Source organism: Xenopus laevis, chromosome 7S, assembly GCF_017654675.1.
Source record: "Xenopus laevis strain J_2021 chromosome 7S, Xenopus_laevis_v10.1, whole genome shotgun sequence".
Lineage (NCBI taxonomy): Eukaryota > Metazoa > Chordata > Amphibia > Anura > Pipidae > Xenopus > Xenopus laevis.
In genome coordinates this window covers 82,781,206-82,801,572 of record NC_054384.1, presented here as the reverse complement: position 1 = coordinate 82,801,572, position 20,367 = coordinate 82,781,206, and the positions used below count along the sequence as shown (strand labels likewise).

Here is a 20,367-nt window from a genome sequence, read left to right as displayed (position 1 = left end):
AATGGCATTAAATACAATTCTGGATGTTCTCAAAGAGGTCTGAGACTGGGACAAATGTTGCAGCAGCCAAAGCTACACCGAAGGGCTTTAAAAAAAGAACATCAATATCTTAGAATGAGCAAAGTCCAAAACTCAATACAATCACAAAGATTGTGAAAAAATGCAGACTATACAGATGTGCAAAGCTGGTAGAGGCTAACCAAACATTTGCATCTATATTGACGTAGAAGAGGAATACTTATGCAACCAGCAAATGCCTTATTTTGTCATTTTTTGTCTCAGTACAAATATTTGGTACCTTTAAGTGTTAAGTATGTTATGTAAATCAACTAGTAAAATCTCCAAGATTTCAGATTAATAAATGTGGTTTTTTTTAGGGGGTGATATATGCAAAGCACTATATAAATATGTCCTAATTGTATATAGATTGTGGAGGTATTTGTTTTGAACAAATAGTCTGCCAACTTGCTTGAGAGGGGCTGAGCCCCAAGCAAATTACAAATAAGTTTTAAGCACCTAAATGTGTACTGGAATGTTAAATTAGATTACATTGGTACATACACGTTGACTATTTCAGCATAATGGGAATTGCTGGCCTGAGAGTCGTTATTGCCACTGGACTTTCAGCCATGTTGATAATTTCTTTTCTCAGGATAACTATTGATAAAAAGGTTATGAAAGGCTGAGTTTCGTGGACTTTATGTGTGAGATATGCAACTGATTTTCATTTACTATAAGTATGCCAAGTAAGGTAGCAATGATTTAAATCTAGCAATTCCCCCGCCCACACAAACAAAAAATAAAAAAGGGGCAGTCACATGATGAAAAATAATACTTTATTATACATATATGAGAAGTGGGTCTTGGAAACTCTTCACTTAAGTTTGATGCTTTTCTTGACTCCAGCTCGAATTCCAGATAACTCCCCAGAATATCTGGTTTCTTCTTTACGCACCTCACGAACCTTAAAGATGAGGTAAGAGGGTGAGCATTAAACAAATTACTTCAAGTTAAAGGATCTAACCAGTGTCTAGCACAAGTATGTCCACCTATTTACCAACTACTGCAACATATCTTAAACATGTGCTATATTTCAAATTGCTAGGAACAGTCTAACAGGAACACCACAAACCAGAATGCAATGTCCTTTCAATTTCGGATTTTGATAAATATGCCCCCTAGTCTGCTTTTCATATTGTTATGCCCATATGCAGCTATTAAATAAAATAAGCAAAGGAAAAAGGATTATATGCAGTTTACATATACCTGGCCCTTTCTGCGAATTTTAGCACGTCTGAATTTTTCTCTGTGTTTAACTCTGGGATTCCGGTCCAACTTCTTTCTTTTAGGTGTAAGTCCTTTATTCTTTGCAATCTGAAAAGAGACCCCAGAATACATGAAACTAGAGCTATATCATTAGACTAGATATGGACGTTTATAAAAATTAGCTGCTGCCTTCAGTACCCCCACTTTAAAACTAAACACCCTCTTCCCTTATTGAGCCATACAGTCTAGCATCAAATCTAGCATCTCACTTCTTTTCCTATTTTGCGCTTATATTGGTCTTTACATAAGGCTAACGGCACACAGAACAAAAAACTGAGATTGAAACAGTGTTCTCTTTATCAGCATTCAACCCATATGTGTGTACATTAACAAGACTGGCTATGTACTTTGGCTATCTACTGTGGCTATGAACTGGAAAATAGCTGGGCCTTCTCCAAAGAAAGCTGCACAAGTGCAGCCTTTTATCCCCTGTCAAATCAGGAGTAAGCACAAGGAAAATATTTCAGGAAAGAAAATCCATGTGTCGTATAGCTTTATTGGACATAAACATTAAATGTCAATTTAATTCTAGAATAATAAATAATACTGTATGTGCCATATGTGTAAAGTGCAGAGCCTATGCTTTTGTTGCATCTTGAAAAAGAGAGCTGCAATATAGCTTGATGTATTGAAGAAAACGGAAACTTGCCCCAGAGATCAAATTGTACATGGTTTATTTTTCTACAAATTCACAGATGTTTATATTTGTTATAGACTTCCTTCTTGAAGATGCAGTGGAGTGCTAATAAAAAGGTCCCAGGTTTATTGACCTGTATCATACAGTACCCAATACTCATAGGCTACACAATGTAGACAAGGCAAAGTGCAAAAGGTTCATTTTTCCCCACTGCAGTGCTGTACAGATACAAAGTCCTGTGCACAGCAATCTGAGGTGTTACCTGGTATGTGATCGCTCTTTTTGCATTCGGATCCAGTTCCTCAGATGGAAGGCCAGTGCTGAAAAAACAGAATGTATTTTAGAAATGGCACCAAATTAGCAGTAACTCATACAACTATAAAACATCATTCAGGTTTTTATAATTTAGTTTTCTACGATGATAAAACAGGGTTTTCATTTTCTGTTCCAGAGGTTTGGTTCCACTTCATTATATTTTTTTGTTCTGTGTTAGCTTTTCTTTCATTTGGCACCCTTGCCAATCAGAGTTCCTAGTTCAAAATGAAAATTTCTGTATGGTGACACTTGGGCAATAAAGAGCCAACAAGGAATGTGAAATAGGCATGCACCTATTGGATACTCAAGTTTTCAGGTGCTCTGAGGTAGCCCGTTAAAAGTTTCCTGCAAGTGGCAATTTACTGCCCCATGCAGGAATGGCCCAAGGTGATATGCTCACTTTCCCTTATCTCACAAACACCCTTGGATATTTTGCAGTTATAGAAGTTGCTTACACAAGATCTTCTTCTCCACGATTTCGCTTCTGTAATGATTTCTCTTCCATCTGCTTATAGTATTTCAAAGCAGCTTCCTCATCCAGATCGGAATCATCATCATCATCATCATGTTGGATCTCAGACAAAGGTCGCTATAACACATGCATAAACATGATTTATAAAAGCATATGGCTTGAAGCAATATGAATTACGCATTATATACAGTATAATATTATCTTATACATGACTTTTGGATGTGTAGATTACGTTTGAACTATTTGAAGGCAACTCAGACTTAGAGAGGTTTTGGTTGAGCACACGGGGCAGATTGCAGGCGTTTTGTTCTGTGCATTTTTTATTTTTTTTTAGCATAGCACCAAAGTGCTTGACATAAGCCCCTGGCATATCAGTTTAGTGCCAGAACTAGCACTTTTCAGCATAACTAGGGCTGGTAAACTCATGCATTTTACACTTAACTCAATAGGAGGCGGCAAGAGTTGATTGGGTTCTTAGTCTCTATGCCAGACCATGGTGAAAAAAATGCCCAAAACCCATACCATGTGGCATACTGTAAGACTACATACAAAAGTTGTCTGAACAGAGCACATTTAGTAACAATGATGTTGCAATAAAACCAATATTTATATTTTAAAGAAATCATTTAAAATGTGCCAGAAAAATGTAAAAAATAAACGTGGCAGCTTCTTGGCCGGTGTTTGTGGCTTTATGGCAGAACAGCCTGATCAATGTCTGGTAGAAAATCAAGGAGATATCGATTGAGCAGGTCTGAAAAATGTGAGTGAAGACCACATTCGCTCTTCAATGCCGTCCTTGTCCTAACAACCAGAATTTGTGATCAGGCTGTTCAGCCCAAGAGCCGAACAATCAAGCAGCCCAATTATGCCCATCTCAAGGTGAACATATTGGTATAACATCTGCTTGTTTGGCCAGCTGTATGGCTATCTAAAAATTAATACAATTTTTATTTTCGCAACACCATAAGGGATTGAGGCCTCACTCTGGTTGCTAGGGTCATGATCTTTAAAGTAGCCAACTGTTAAAGGTCCTTGCAACACTTTGGAGGCAAACTCATACAGAGAGTGAACAGTGTTTGCCCAGTATCCTAAAAATCCTCTATAAGGTGTGGATTTGTCACTGAAACTGCATAATTCAGGCCCAGAAGGTCTTAAAGCAGTTGCTCAGGATTTTGCAATCTTTTATTGTGTGCACAGGTAACGATGCACAGATATATAATATACTGGGGCTCTAATTTAGCTCTGCTTCCTTTAGCTGTGAATTCATTTGTTCCCAAAACAACCCTCACCTTTGTAGCAATTGTCTTAGAAATCTTTGGTAAGCTGGAGGAATCTTTTGTTCCCTTGAAATCGTGAGTTAGAAGTTGCTTAATTTCGGAGGACAATCTTTGATCCACAACACTCAAATCATTTATCAGCTTTATAGAGAGAAAAAAAAAAAAAGAATATTAGTAATAAAGTTAGCATATTAGAAAATCTCAAAAATAATATCAACAATTTACTGTACAAAGCATTTTGAATACATACTGTACATTATGATGTATTAATATAGCAATACTAGTAAACATATGTTACAACCCTTTTGTTTTTCAAATCAGGTGTATAATGCACAATGAAGCCGTCTGTGTTACATAAAGTCAAGCTTAGTTCAGACTTTAAAGGGGAAGGAAACCTAGCCGGCGCAAACCCCCCACCCCCCCTCCCGTTTGTTGCCCACCCTCCCTCCTCCCCCCTGGCCTACCCGTCCCGCTGGGCAAATGCCCCTAACTTGTTACTTACCCTTCTGCGCAGGTCCAGTCCAGGGAGTTCACAGACGACATCTTCTTCCACGCGATCTTCTTCCTGCTTTGAATGGCGCATGCGCAGTAGGATCATTTCGCCGTTACGATCTACTGTGCATGCGCGTGACTTTTGGCGCATGCGCAGTAGATCCGTACCGGCGAAATGATCCTACTGCGCATGCGCCAAAACGCCGTTCACAGCAGGAAGAAGATCGCGTGGAAGAAGATGTCGTCGGTGAACTCCCTGGACTGGCCCGCCCAGGGTGGGCAACAAACGGGAGGGGGGGTGGGGGGTTTACGCCGGCTAGGTTTCCTTCCCCTTTAAAGGCAATTTAGGGCTCTTATATACAGCAGTTTACTTGTGCGGTGGATCTTTGATACAAACAAGCTCAGCAGTTCGTTGCCGTGGGTACATGCACATAGAAAACAATGAAATGGAATTAAAAAACAAAACAAAATGTGTAAGGGTCCTTGTTCATAAAGTGCACAACTGCAAAACTCCAAAAAAGTATTGGTAATTTAATTTATACAGTTGGTGCAAAGCTTATATACACTGACATACATTAGGAGGGACCTATATTCTCAAGAGAAAAAATGTTTTTCAATTCTTTAACCTTGTATCTATAGAAGTCATATATATATATATATATATATATATATATATATATATATATATATATATATATATATATATATATATATATATATATATATATATATATATATATATATATATATATATATATATATATATATATATATATATATATATATATATACCATAGTAATGGAGGGCATACCCCCCACAAAATCTGCCTGGGTGCCAGGTGGTAGTTCAGCAAGCACATCCACAGCAAAGACTCGGCACTCACAGAACTTGCTTAAAAATCCTTTTATTGTGCAAAATCAATGTTTCTGCATTCAGAACTTTATCAAGATGCCTCACAGTGTACAAACTATTAGGCATCTTGATAAAGGTCTGAATATAGATATATTTACCCTAACTTTTCTAGTCTTATAGCTTATTGAGAAATGAAAAGCTGAAAATCAAATAAGTTCATTTTTACTCACATTTCTATAAGTTACAAGTCTTTCTATTACAGGATGACCATCAATTGAGATTCTCTTGGCTTTCAGAATTAAATAATAGCTGATGTTTGTGCAATAACTGCAAAGAAAAGATCAACATAATGAGAAATGAAAAAAAATAAAAACTTTTATCAGAGAGCAAAAAGTATGAATGAATCCTGCAGCACTTCAGATACTGCCAGATGACACCTCCCATAATGCTCTAAGTGAGAGGTGCCATTTCACAACACCCACAGTGCCTTAGGTTACCTATTTCTGACAACGTTTCCTTACTTTAAATATAGCTGGTATTTTGTCTGAAGATATTTACTTCCCTGGAAAACAAAAGGAAATAGTACATTCTTATTTGAGGGAAGCAAACATACAAAATTCACTTTCAAAGGCAGAAATGTAAATTGTCACTAAATCATAAAAACTTTTTTAATGGGATCCGTTATCCGGAAATTAAATTGAATTACGGAAAGGACGTCTCTCATAGACTCCATTATAATCAAATAATCCAAATTTTTAAAAATTATTTACTTTTTCTCTGTAATAAAACAGTAGCTTGAACTTGATCCAAACTAAGATATAATTAATCCTTAATGGAAGCAAAACCAGTCAGTTCTTATTTAATGTTTATATGATTTTCTAGTGGTCTTAAGGTTCAAATTACAGAAAGACCCGTTATCCGGAAAGCCCCAGGTCCCACACATTCTAGATAATAGGTCCCATACCTGTACAAAACTGGTAAACAGACAATATAGAAGAGAGGAAAAATGAAAGTGCTGAATGCCAAGCACCACTGATGGATTTCAAATGAAGCAGCTGGTGGCCATGGGTCAATTGGGATCAGTATGCGAGTAAAGGGGGCTTTACTATTTAAACTGCCCAGAATTTGTTATTAAATTGTATTGAAGAAAGTCTTATTTTTATATGGGGAAACTGCAATATTCCTGTAGATCACCATGCTTATTTGTTACCTTTCCTTCAGGAATGGTTCCATCTTTCACAAGTTTAAGCAGTGGCTCCAGATCATTTTTGACTTCTGCCAACTAGATTATAAAAAAAAATGTTCAGAGTAATGGTAAAATAAGCACACTTTCCACATTCTATAAAGCACATGGGCCACTTTAAACCTTTTTGTTGCCAGGCAATCACAACCCCATACTGGAGTTATAGGGACCTTCAAATGTAGGAGACATATATTTTGCTGGCACGTCATAGCCGGATAACAGATTCTATGATATAAAGCATAAATACAGGTAATAACATAAAATAGTTTAACAGATGTCTGCATTGCCTTGAGTTTTAAATCTTGCATAAGTTCCAGCAACTCAGGAGATTCCTTCTTGAGCAGCTTTCTCTTTTCTTTTTCAGACATTTTGTTTAAGTCTTTGACGATTTTTTGTTCCGATTGTCTCTCTTCGCTTTGCTTTTCTGCAAATGCCTAAAAATAAAGTTTTAGATAAAAAAAAATAGTTCATAAAAAAGCATCTATTATATAGGTTCTCTGCTCTGCTAAATACATTTTCATGTGCAAATAGTCCCCCAATGTGATTATTGCTCACATGTAACGCAAACAGAGTGATTCTCATAGGCAGTTCTTGGTTGTTTTTGTCTAAGAACTAGTAAACACCCCTTGTGCATCTTAAACATGAAGGTATATGTTTTTTTATATATGGAGACTTAACTGATTTGTTAAACAGACACATAGACTGGGGCTACACTTGCATACATTTCTTCAACAGGAGTCACAGAATTAGCCCTTCCAGCTTTATGTAACCAATTGCTTTTGCTGCAAACCAGATTATTTATTAGAAAGCCATTTAAATTTCATATATGCACGTGAATTATTTTCAGTTCAGCTCTGTTCTCAGATTACCCTATTGACATTCAAACCAATTATTGGCTAATAAATCAATAAAATAATGGAAAACTCTTCAAAATCCATAAAGTCTCTTAAGATTGCCAAAACTACCCCTTCTGGATTTATAGAACACAAAACATTCAACATAATTATGGTTTCAGGGTAAACCATGTGCTAAGTAAAGTAGGAAGATTTATGTACTCACCATTAAAGGGGTTGTTCAACTTTAATACTTTTTTCAGTTCAGTTGGTTTCAGACAGTTCAGCAGAAAAAGTTTTTTTCCAATTAATTTCTATTTTCTATGTGTGACTGTTTTTCCCATATTGAAGTATAAAGTTCATTTATATCTTCTAAAGCAGCTCTGGGAGGGGGGTCGCCAACCCTGTAAACTGTTATGAATGGATACATTTCTTGTGTTTGGCCCTGCTGAGCAGAATCTCTGGGTTTAATTTAGATGTTAGAATTGATACAATAGTATCAATGGAGATGCTGCTAAGAAATGTATCAACTAAATGTTGCGAAATTGTAACAGTTCAGAATTTTCACTTGAATTACTGAGCTGCCAGACTCAAACACCAGAGACAGGGACATTCAACTTTAAGCTGGCCATAGACTCAAAGATCCGCTCCCCGATATGCCACTAACGGCATGGCTATATTGGTGGTAATCCGAACGTTTGGCCGTATGGTCGAACGAACGGATTACGATACGCCAAGGGGCTCCGACGGGTCGGTCGGGTAAAAATCAAACCTTCCCGATCAATATGGTGGCCAGATATCGATCGGGAAGACCCGTCACGGGCAGATAAGCTGTCAAATTGGTCTAAACGACTGATATCGGCAGCTTTATCTGCCCGTGTATGGCCACCTTTAAACTTAGATTTTGGAAAAACTGTAAAAAAATTAAAAAAAAGGAAAATAATTGAAAAAAGTCTTTATTTTTGGGGAACGTTCTGAAAACATTTGAGCTGAAAAAAGTGTTTGGAAGATGAACAGTCCCTTTAAATCCTTTTCTTTCCACTCGTAACTGGGACACAGGAACCATGGGGTAAAGGGCCGTAGAACACTACAGTGACATCAGAATTGCATACCCCCCCCCTTTACACCAGCACTCAGACAACAGTACTCAGTTGCAAACAAAGAACTCGAACAGAACATATTTACAGGTAAACTATTCCAACATATAAGGCTGACAAGCAGAACGAAGAAGTCCTGTGTCTCCCTTACGACTGGACGAAAAGGATTTAATGGCGAGGATATAAATCTTTTTTTCTCTCGGACTGGCCCACCGTGATACCAGTTAAACTCCCGGTGGGCCCTGGTGTCAGTGGGCCTCTTGCTTCCATTTAGCCTATTTCATGGTCATTCCCCATTTTTTTATGGGAAAAAAATGTGTAATAACGGAAGAGTATAGTATGAAGATAGAAAAGACAAGGAAAATAATGAGGTTGAGTGAGGAGAGGAGGAAAAATAGTTTGGAAAGTGGGCCCATGGTCTAAGGCTTTCTGGTTGGCCCCTGGCATCCCAGTCCGACACTGGACATACCAAAGACGTCCCTAACTGAGGGAGGGAGGAACTCAAGAAACAGCCGACTGGAGGGACACATATAATTACAGTTAAATCGGGTTGAAAAGACAGTCCAAGTTCAACCCCTCCAAATGAAAACCCAGCATCCATACACACACCCCTCCCTACTTTCACATAAATTATAAATACCCATATCTATACTAATTATGGAATTAAGTATCACAATAGCCTTTGATATTAAGTCTGTCCAAGAAATCATCAAAGCCACTCTAAAAGGCATTAAAAGAATCAGCCATCACAACATCACCCGGCAGTGCATTCCACAACCTCACTGTCCTGACTGTGAAGAACCACCTACGTTGCTTCAAATGAAAGTTCTTTTCTTCTAGTCTAAAGGGGTGGCCTCTGGTACGGTGATCCTCTTTATGGGTAAAAAGTTCCCCTGCTATTTGTCTATTGTGTCCTCTATTATAGACAAATAGCAAGGGACTTGTAAAGTCTAATCATGTCCCCTCGCAAGCACCTTTTTTCCAGAGAAAACAACCCCAACCTTGACAGTCTACCCTCATAATTTAAATCTTCCATCCCTCCAACCAGTTTAGTTGCACATCTCTGCACTCTCTCCAGCTCATTTATATCCCTCTTAAGGACTCCAAAACTGCACTGCATACTCCAGATGAGGCCATACCTCAAAGATCCCGGGAATAGACGAGATAGCCACTAAGAACACTTCCACATGAGGAGACAGGGGTCAACTGAATCCAGGGGTTTGAAGGGAGTCCATGAGGGTGAAAAAGCTTCAAGAGCTGATATTTGGGATTTCAGAGACCCATGACGGAGTCCCTTGAACAAGCTTGATTGGAAGAACTCTAAGATTGAGGGAATGTGGCATTCCCAGAAGTCAAGGTCCCTTTGTGTGCACCAGGATAAGTAGCATTCCTGCGTGCTATGGTAGATCCAGTCGGTGCCTGCTGAGAAAGTTACTACTGAGGTAGGTTGCCTGCAGACCCTGGTAAATAAGTCCCCCCCTTCCTTCAGCCATTTTGGGATAGATCTTACCGAAATAGCAGCCTCCACAGTGCTGGCTATGTCCCTGCCCGGAGAGAGGATCTGTGCCCCCGATGACGGCAAGATCTATCTCAACATGGCTGAGTCAGAGGAGAGTGTCAGAGAGGTTCACACCAGTCAGAAGTAGAGCCACCAGTCGGAATGATGTGACCGCGTGCTGGGAAACTCGATATAGACGGCAATACGGTGCCGCCGTTGCGTGCCCAAAGAAGTCCTGGCTAAATGAATGGCTGAAAGCAGGGGTTCCACCAAGGGGAACAACAGGGGGGATAACCCTCTTACCGATGGAGTCTCACTATGTCCCAGACAGGGGGCTGACATAGAGCACAGACCGGGCATGGCTCAGGTCTCACCCCAGTTGTCAGTGCTAACCACCGACCAATGAAATTCTTGTTTAGGGCCTCCCTAGAGGCCAGTCCTAACCTCCTGTAACAAGGACACTGAAAAAACGGAGCCCTGTTGGCCGAGTAAGAGGGAAAGGGAGCGTCTGCAATTCTGTGTCACTGCAGTGTCCTGCCTCCTGGTAGGAGGAATCCTTTAACCCATGGTTCCTGTGTCCCCCCCCCCCTGACGTGACAGAAATTAGTTTGCAACCTCATGCAGATCAGTGATTTGTAAGTTCATTTGAAGGGACAGCTTGCAAGGACACTCATTATTTGTTGATTTGAATTGAAGCCGAATACGCTTTCTGAGAGATTGTTTGCAAGACTGGATATGTTTCCAATTAACATACTTCAGAGTGCAAAAGAAGACTGACATATGCATATTACATAGGAATATTACTAAACAGTCTTACAGACAAACTTACTGCTGTGGCAAAGACCCTTTTTACTTTCAAGGGATACTGTCATGGGAAAACATTTTTTATTCAAAACGCGTCAGTTAATAGTGCAGCTCCAGCAGACTTCTGCACTGAAATCCATTTTTAAAAAGAGCAAACAGATTTTGTTATATTTAATTTTGAAATCTGACATGGGGCTAGACATACTGTCAGTTTACCAGCTGCCCCCAGTGATGTGACTTGTGCTCTATTAAACTTCAGTCACTCTTTACTGCAAGTTGGAGTGATATCAACCCCCCCCCCCAACAACAGAACAATGAGAAGGTAACCAGATAACAGCTCCCTAAAACACAACATAACAGCTGCCTGCTAGTCCCACTGAGACTGAAGGTTACATTAAGTAGGAGAAATAACTGCCTGCCAGAAACTAGTTCCATCTTAAAGTGCTGGCACAAGTCACATGACTGGGGCAGCTGTGTCAGATTTCAAAACTGAACATAAAAAAAATCTGTTTGCTCTTTTGAGAAACAGATTTCAGTGCAGAATTCTGCTGGAGCAGCACTATTAACTGATGCGTTTTGAAAAAAAAACATGTTTTCCCATGACAGTATCCCTTTAAGTGAGCAATACATGTAGGGTTTTTACAGGTTGCACACTAAAGATTCTCCTATCCTCTTCCAGAAAATTATAAGATTATCCACAGTCAATGTGCCCCAAGGTAACTTGAGAAAAACACAGTTAGGTACCTCAATAAAATCCAAGCCATAGTCTTCCTCATTAAGGGTTTTTGCCAATCGCTTCTGGATATTTTGAGCTTCTTCTTCTTCTTCCTCTGCCTCAGCATCCATTTCTTCTTTGCTTTTCTTTTGTTCTGCAAAGGTTATTGGAAATGCTTGGGCTATTTATCCCTGGCTGTACAGCACAAAACTATGAAATATAATGCCGTTCTAAAAATAATTCTAAAAAGCAACACATGTGCTGTTGCTGTCTGGGTCAATTCTCTTAATCAATTCTCTTAATCTTTAAATGCAGATTTTTAAAGCAGTGTTCTGTACTGTCAAAAAACAATGCCAGTTTGTCAGGATTATAAGTAACATACTTTTTTTTGCCTGGTATTCTGCGTAGTCTGTGTCATAATAGATTTTCTTCCTTTGTCCCCATGCCATTTCATCTGGAAGCCCTAAAAATAAAACAGCAAATTGTGTGTACAGCGTTAGATCACCAGGAAAACTATATAACAAATATCTTGGAAATTTATAGCTTGTTCCAACGCCATACAGGTTATTATCTTGGGGAGACTCACACTGCAGTAGCCAATTAAAATGGGAACACCAATAATTTTAGAAGTGACATCTCTCCAGGAAAAGCCAGGGTTACCAATCACTGCTCCAAACCAGGTTAAGCTACTCCAAGAAGCAGCATGCCAACTAGTAACAAGAATTAATACTTGCACTTTTGCACTAATTAAGCACAGTTCTGTTTTAGAGAGAGACAGACATAAAATGCTGCTTCTTCCTACTGATAACATAATTAAATATACAAAGAACAAAGAGTACAGAGGAACTGGTAAATAAAGCCCAACCATCATTACGACGCTCTTCTAGGTCACTTTCCATCGAACTTTGGTCACCGTCTTCTTCTTCCTCCTCCTCATCTTCTTCATGGATGTCAAGTGGCATAACCTCATCCTAAATATATAAGTCATGTGAATTTTATTATTGAAGCTCAACATATACAAATTATTGTGGTGCTGAATCGTTAGTCTTTGTATGCCATTTCCGTTTGGGCATTACAAAAAATTAGGGATGCACCGAATCCACTATTTTGGATTCGGCCGAATCTCCAAATCCTTTGTTAAAGATTCGGCTGAATATCGAACCCGAATTTGCATATGTAAATTAGGGGTGGGAAGGGGAAGACATTTTTTACTTCCTTGTTTTGTGAAAAAAAGTCATGTGATTTCCCTCCCCACCCCTAATTTGCATATGCAAAATTAGGATTCGGATTAGCTAGGAAGAAGGATTCGGCCAAATCCTGCTGTAAGGAAAATGAGTGATTCACAGAGCAGAAGATAAAGAGAATAGAACAACACCTTAAAGGAGAAGGAAACCCCCAGGGCGCTAAACCCCTCCCCCCCTCCCTCCTCCCCCCTGGCCTACCTGTCCCCCTGGGCAAATGCCCCTAACTTTTTACTCACCCCTCTGCGCAGGTCCTGTCCACGGAGTACGCAGTCGCCATCTTCTCCCACGCGCGTCTTCTTCCTGCTCTGATCGGCGTTTTCTGGCGCATGCGCAGTAGGAACAGGTACCGGTACGGCTCTACTGCGCATGCGCCGAATGTCACGAAGTTTTCCGATTTCACTTTGTGACATTCGGCGCATGCGCAGTAGAGCCGTACCGGTACCTGTTCCTACTGCGCATGCGCCAGAAAACGCCGATCAGAGCAGGAAGAAGACGCGCGTGGGAGAAGATGGCGACTGCGTACTCCGTGGACAGGACCTGCGCAGAGGGGTGAGTAAAAAGTTAGGGGCATTTGCCCAGGGGGACAGGTAGGCCAGGGGGGAGGAGGGAGGGGGGGCAGCACAGGGGAGGGGGGGAGGGGTTTAGCGCCCTGGGGGTTTCCTTCTCCTTTAAAGATGGCGTCTAGAGCTTTTGGCAATTCAAGGAATGTGACACTGGTTAATGCTTGATTTTCACCATATATAGTATGCTAAGTGTAGTTTTTACCATATATAGTATGCTAGCTGATAAAATGTATAAATCTTCTTATATCCTGTGTGGGGGAAACATATATAAAGCTTCATTTGGGGGGAGGCTCTTTGACTTCTGCCTGGACTTCAGAGTGCCTGGTTATGTTGGAATTGCTGCTGAGCCATTTTATGGAGGGGTCCCTCAGCTAAGTATCAATAAATCTCTTATGTTTGTTTTACTTGTGTGTGTCAGTTTAATCACTCTACTGACTGAACAAGAGCCCTTCTCAATACACCTGCTGAAAAAGTCTGAATCCAGAACCAAATCCTAGATTCGGTGCATCCGTAAAAAAAATAAAATAAACTGTTGCCGAAATGCTCCTTTCTGCCTGGCACCAATTCCCATAAAGATGTGTAAATTAATATTTGCCTATGGCAGACCTGGTGACGACTATTGGACAACTGCACAGAAATCTAGCTCTGATATTACTGAGAAGTCGACCAAATGTCATCCTCAGCCGTGGGCAGAGAATTTCACATCTCTCTATGGCAAGACGTGAATGGCAGTCTTAGGTGTTTTTACAATGACTAGTTACACCCCATTAACGTAGGCCTAAATGTTCTAGGCTGAATATAATTAACATTGGGTTCAGCTCTGCTACATACACTGGTGCGACAACTAAACACTTCCCCCTCCCCCTTTATTATCTGCATGCACATACCTCACTGTCCATTTGTTCTTCATCGCTGTCAAACTCCACTCCTCTTTTCATTAAGCTCTGAAACACATATATGAGCATAAGATAATGCCCAGATGCTGGGTAGCTCTTTTGTCTCAGACCCATTTAAGTTAATTTCAAATAGAAGACAATAAATAGCAATTTAATCCAAATGATGAAAAGCCGATATTTCAATATAAAAATGTATTAATCTACACACACTACACACATCCAACACTACTACAGTATATAATACTATGGCCATCCTCTAAATAATATCAATATAAAGATCTTTTCCAGGAAAGATTGTAATTGTTACGTCTATGGCAACCTTTACACAAGTGGAGACTATTTGTCTGGCATTCATCAGTTACTACAGTTACAAGTACGTTGCATACCTTACATTTTTCTTCATGGAAGTTATCAATTTCATCATTGAAATAGTCAGAAGATATCTGTTGGAAGAGAAAGAACATTCTAGTTCAACCCCTTTATCCTTGCATCCTCCAAACCACAAATAAAACTGCTATTACAGCAATCATACAGCAGTGAAAAGAATCATTGAACATAACGTTTTTCTCAGTAAATATATTTCTAATGGGGCTATTGACATGAAATTTACACCAGATGTTGGTAGCAACCCAAGTAATTCACACAAAGAACTCAAAACAAATAAGTCCATAAATGTGTAGTAATGTGGAATGACAACAATAAATAATGCACTCAACCAACATGGCTTCTATGTACTCTCAACTTGCAAGACTCCACTGCTGAAGAAAAAGCATGTCAAAGCTAGTTTAAAGTTTTCTGCACAACATTTGGACAAGCCAATGAAATTGTGAGAGAGTATACTCTTGGCAGATGAGACCAAAATTGAATGTCATTGCACACACCATGTTTGAAGGTGAAATGGCACTGCACATCACCCCAAAAACATCATACCAACAGTGAAGTTTGGAGGTGGGATTATCATGGTGTGGGGATGTTTTTCAGCATATGGTACTGGCAGACTTCATATAACTGAAGGAAGGACGAATGGATAAATGTCCCGGGATGTACTTGATAAGAATCTGCTGCCATCTACCAGGATGCTGAAGATGAAATGAGGGTGGAGATTTAAGCAAGACAATGAATCCAATTAAAAATGTATGGAAAGAACTGAAGAACAGTGTTCATAGAAGAAGAGGCCCAAATCACACCTGAGCAATGCATGCGACTAGCTTCTCCAGGCCGTCTTGAAGCTGTCATTACCAACAAAGGCTTTTCTATTAAGTATTAAATACATTTCAGTAAACGTGTTCAATATTTATTCCCTGTGTCATTCAACTTTACTACATATAACTTAATTGGACTTTTTTGTTTTGAGTTCTTTATATATGTGGTTTACGTGGGTTGTTACGGACATCTGGTGTAAATTTCATGTCGATACCCCCGTTAGAAATATATTTACTGAGAAAAACATTGATCTGTTCAATACTCATTTTCCCTGCTGCACATATCTTGGGGACACAGTTATTCCATGAATATGAAGTCTGGAAAACATAATTATGTTTCACTTTGTACCTCTTTAGTGGAAGGGATGTCTGTTTTAGCCAAGGATTCATCATATACATCCTTGTCTACTTTCGGTTTCTGGAACCTCTGACTCCTACAATGATAATTTGCTTCCAGAGTTATTACCATAAACTACAGTATTAATTTCTACAGATCCTCTTTACTTAACCTTGGTGCCATATATGTTTGTTGGACTAGGACTTCAGTTAAATCAAGTGGAGCCCATATATTTGATGCACCATATCATCAATGACTAGGAACGTGCCAAATCCTGGATTGAGCCAAAAGTGATAATTTTGTTAGTGTTCAGCTGAATCCGAAAGGCCCACCTCCCCTTTCTACCCTTTGCATTGAGCACAGTGTGTCTGACTCCAGTTTTGAAAGGGCCACCCTAAACCATTTGCATATTAAACAGTGTCGTTCCTAATGAATGGGAAGAAAAAGCCAAATGCTCTTCATGAAACAAAATAAATCTTAAGTTAAATGTTGTAAACCCAGCTAACCCTTGGAGGCTCCTATAATTTACTAAACAGCACGAAACACGGCTTTACAGGGCTGAGACATTTTGGGGTACAATACATGGGTACCCACTGAAAAGTATATTTACAGATATGTAAGGAACTTTCATCTAAAATAGATAAAAGTCCCCTTTAGGCTAATTGCCATAAGCACCCACTTATCGTGAAGAGATCAGAATTTACAAGCAGAGTTTTAGAGGAAAAGTTGCACCAAAAACTGAAAGTGTATCAAAGTAATTAAAACAATGTACGGTTACCCAGCACTGGTACAAAGCGTGTGTTTGCTTTAGAAACACTACAGTAGTTTATATAAACAAGCTGCTGTGTAGCTTTGTAGCCTTTCCACAAATCTGGGGCCGACTATTATAGTGTTTCTAAAGCAAACATACTTTTTTATTTATTTATTTTTTTACCAGCGTATGGTAACAGTATATTATATATTAATTACTGTAAAATTTTGACTTTTGGTGCTACTGTTCCTTTAAAGGGGATGTTCACCTTTGTGTTAACTTTTAGTATGATATAGAGCGTGATATTATGAGGTAATTTGTAATTAATTTACATTTTTTATTATTTGAGTTATGTTGTTTTTTATTCAGCAGCACTCAAGTATGCAATTTCGGCTATCTGGTTGCTAGGTCAAAATTACCATAGCAACATGAATTTATTTGAATAAAAGAATGGTATATAAATAGGAAGTAGCAATGACAAAAAACACGTAGCTTTACAGAGCATTTGTTTTTTTGAAAGCTGGAAAGAGTCAGACGAAAAGGAAAATTAAAAAAACAAAACCATAAAAAATAGACAATACAAACCAATTGAAAAGTTGCTAAGAATTGGCCATATTCCTCATTTAACATACTAAAAGTTAACGTAAAGGTGAACCACTCCTTTAAAGGGGTTGTTCATCTATGAGTTAACTTTTAGTATGATGCAGAGATTACTATTCTGAGACACATTGGTTTTCATTCTTTATTATTAATTATTTGTGGTTTTATTCAGCAACTCTCTAGTTTGCCATTTCAGCCATCTGGTTGCTATGGTTAAAATGGCCCTAGCAACCACACACTCAATTGAAAAAGAGAGACAGGAATATGCATGGGACAGGACCGGAATAGAAAGACGAGTAATAAAAAGTAGATTTACAGAGCATTTGTTTTTTTATGGGGTCATTAAGCCCCATTTGAAAGCTGGAAAGAATCAGAAGAAATAGGCAAATAATTTAAAAACAAAATAAATAAAGAAGACCAATTGAAAAGTTGCTTAGAACTGGCCATTCTATAAAATACTAAAAATTATTTTCGATGGGGTCAGTGAGCCCCATTTGAAAGCTGGAAAGAATCAGAAGAAAAAGGCAAATGATTTAAAAACAAAATAAATAAAGAATACCAATTGAAAAATTACTTTGAACTGGCCATTCTCAATATCTACCCCCCTATCCTGGTCCCCGCATGCGACCCACAGAGTATGCTGATAACTCCCGCGGAACCATACTGTATTTCATTGTAACTATTCCGCCCTTTAATCAATTATCCCCAACCTGGCCACATCTCCATACCTGCGAGTCCTCCCCATGCTGTCTGCTCAGAAACCTTCCGCACGCCTGGAACTACTTCCTGTCCTTCCCCCAAATACCTCCTCTGAAACCAAACGAAGCGCTAAACGTTCCGGACCACTCTTTCAGTGCCTGCACTTCCTTAGAGGTCCCGTCCAGACGCACCCAGTCGCTGTATCAGTCAGAGACAGGAAGTAAGCCAAGGAAGTAACAGGACCACGTTTTACTTGCCAAAAGTTCCCTCTTGTTCAAGTACAATTTCTAGCAGCCTGTAATGGGGTAGAGCCCCGCATGAAAGGCTGCAAATGTCTGCAAACCCCCGTGTAATTTTTATAATATGGTTTGAAAAGAACATTGGCGCGAGTGTTAGTTGCAGCCGGACACATTTGGCGCTACACCAGTTTGGCAAGCTGCTTACGCTGTTGCTATGACGACCGCCGAAAGCAGGCGTGAGCCACGTAAGTGCTAGTAAGTGCGCTATGCATGCATAACATAGGAGGATGGGAGCACGCAGCATGCGCTTATAATATGGAAACATTTACAGACCCAATGTCTGCCACTGCATGGAGCTGCCTGTAAGGGAAAAAGCTAGAAAGGAAAAGGCATTGAGGCGGAACTATCTATTACTGAGCTCCCAGCCTCCCAGGCTTAGCGTAGTGACTAGTTATTATCCCTGGAAAGGACCGTCCCTCTAGTGGACAGGAAATAGATGATTCATATGGCAGTGAGCCAGTTTCTATCCTCAGAAAGGACCTAATGCCTCTTACGGAACGCATTTTAGGACGTCTGGTGCTTTTACCATCACTCATTCTCCAAATCTGCAGTCATACCTCCGTTCTCTACCCTCCCTTCTTCTCAGCCGTCAGCAGGGTTGCCAGGTTTTCATTACAAAACCAGCCAAAGACTATCAAAAAAGTAGCCAAAAAGTATCCCAATTCATAAAATGAAAAATCTTACTAAAATAAAGCAGTGCCTGCACAGTGGGGCCCAGTAGAGAACTAGTCAACCACCACTTTCAAGTCAAGTGGAAGGTCCGCAAAATAAACTGCAGTGACCCCTTTTTATACTGGATTTACTTGCACTGCCAGCTAAAAAGCCCCCGGCAACTATTTTGTAATTGTCAGGCAATTAATTGCCTCAATTGTCAGGCAAATCTCAGGCAATTGTATGCGTGTATTTTTTGGTGGTCCTATTGACTTTTTAAAAATGTGCCTTGGTTTGTGCAATCACTCCCTCTTAAAAGGATCTAGCTGTGAAAAAAGCAACGTCCCATGAGACACTTCTGCACAGACACACACACATCACATTCCTCATTTAGTTTTCCTTTTCCCATACATCCACACCATATATACACCAATACTCACTATTTTGCAACTATACACAGCAATGTTTAACTTAGCACACAAGACACACATTACATCTGCTGCAAATTTCACTTAAACTCCTGCACTGACATGCACACATTACACTCCACACTATATTTCTCCTCACATTCCCCGTTCACCACTATACACACTCCACAAATACATACATACACATCAACGTGTAACTGCACATATCATTCTACAAAGTTTTTAATTACACCTCACTACCACATTTTTTCAATATAGGTGTTGGTTTGGGCAGTCTCTGCCTCTTAAAAGTCTCAATCAGCAGTCGACGGGGGAGGATTTAGCTCAAAGTTTGAAACCAAGGCACAGGAGAAGTTCTTAAAAAGTAATGCTACTAAGCAAAGAGGTAAATTACCTTTTATACTATGATAAGAGGTGAACAAGTAAGGGACCACTGTGTGGTTTACCTTGACGTGGTATGGTGGCTTATCAATTTTATGATCATAACTTTGTAACAAAAAAACCCTGTTTTTAAAATTACATGCACTTGCATATTTACTTGAATTACTTAGACAGGGCTTTAAATATTTTGAAATTTGCCTTAGGTCTTTATTAAAGATAAATGCTAATAAAGACCAAGCAAACCACAGTACATTACTTTAATAGACTCTGTTTGTAAGTGTGAGTTGTATGTAAGTCAGTTGTTTGTAACTCGGGGTCTCCCTGTATACAATTGAAACATGTGTTTAAAGCCCAGTTTAATAACTATAACATTACATATCGCAAATTTGAAATAAAAAATATACTCTGTGCCTCTGACCCTCCTGAAACTAGTATCAGCTCTATATAAACCCTTACGGGATGCAATGCCCTCACCATTTCACTGAACTCCCTGCAAAGAGCAATCAATTCTACCAAAAATTACAGATAACATTTGGGAAGAAGCCACAGACACAGTTTACAACTACCTCATTGTATCTATTCTACTACTCACCCAACAGACTTCATAGGGTCTTTACAAATACATATCCCTTATGTCCCCTGTGCCACCACCCTACCACTGAGTTTATACATGTTAGGACATGTCCAGTCATTGAAGATTTTTGAAAAAAAGTTTCAGTATCTCAGTGACCATTTAGATTTACCTCCAGTCATT

The 20,367-nt window shown here is 39.3% G+C and overlaps 1 protein-coding gene across 2 annotated transcripts; it reads right to left on the bottom strand.

The window, feature by feature from the left end:
- Positions 1 to 817: 817 nt before the first annotated feature.
- On the bottom strand, positions 818 to 18,267 carry LOC108697661 (something about silencing protein 10). 2 transcript variants are annotated; one of them, XM_018227913.2, is made up of 16 exons: positions 17,884 to 18,267; positions 15,817 to 15,901; positions 14,652 to 14,708; positions 14,257 to 14,313; positions 12,428 to 12,533; positions 11,945 to 12,025; positions 11,592 to 11,716; positions 6,903 to 7,049; positions 6,583 to 6,654; positions 5,894 to 5,934; positions 5,603 to 5,699; positions 4,040 to 4,168; positions 2,734 to 2,867; positions 2,226 to 2,283; positions 1,267 to 1,374; positions 818 to 964 (listed from the first exon to the last, which is right to left on the bottom strand). In XM_018227913.2, exons 1-16 carry the CDS (start codon positions 17,898 to 17,900, stop codon positions 875 to 877), a joined length of 1,404 nt encoding a protein of 467 aa, XP_018083402.1. In that variant the 5' UTR covers positions 17,901 to 18,267; the 3' UTR covers positions 818 to 874. The 2 variants fall into 2 exon arrangements, with proteins under 2 accessions (XP_018083402.1, XP_018083403.1); XM_018227914.2 differs by lacking the exon at positions 15,817 to 15,901.
- Positions 18,268 to 20,367: the final 2,100 nt, after the last annotated feature.

Bases quoted from the DNA above. Each gene is read 5' to 3' on its own strand.
- LOC108697661 (XM_018227913.2), bottom strand. The intron at 5,935-6,582 runs GTAACAAATAAG...TTTGTTTTCCAG, and splicing joins GAACCATTCCTGAAGGAAAG to GGAAGTAAATATCTTCAGAC. The intron at 1,375-2,225 runs GTAACACCTCAG...GTCTCTTTTCAG, and splicing joins AAAGAGCGATCACATACCAG to ATTGCAAAGAATAAAGGACT.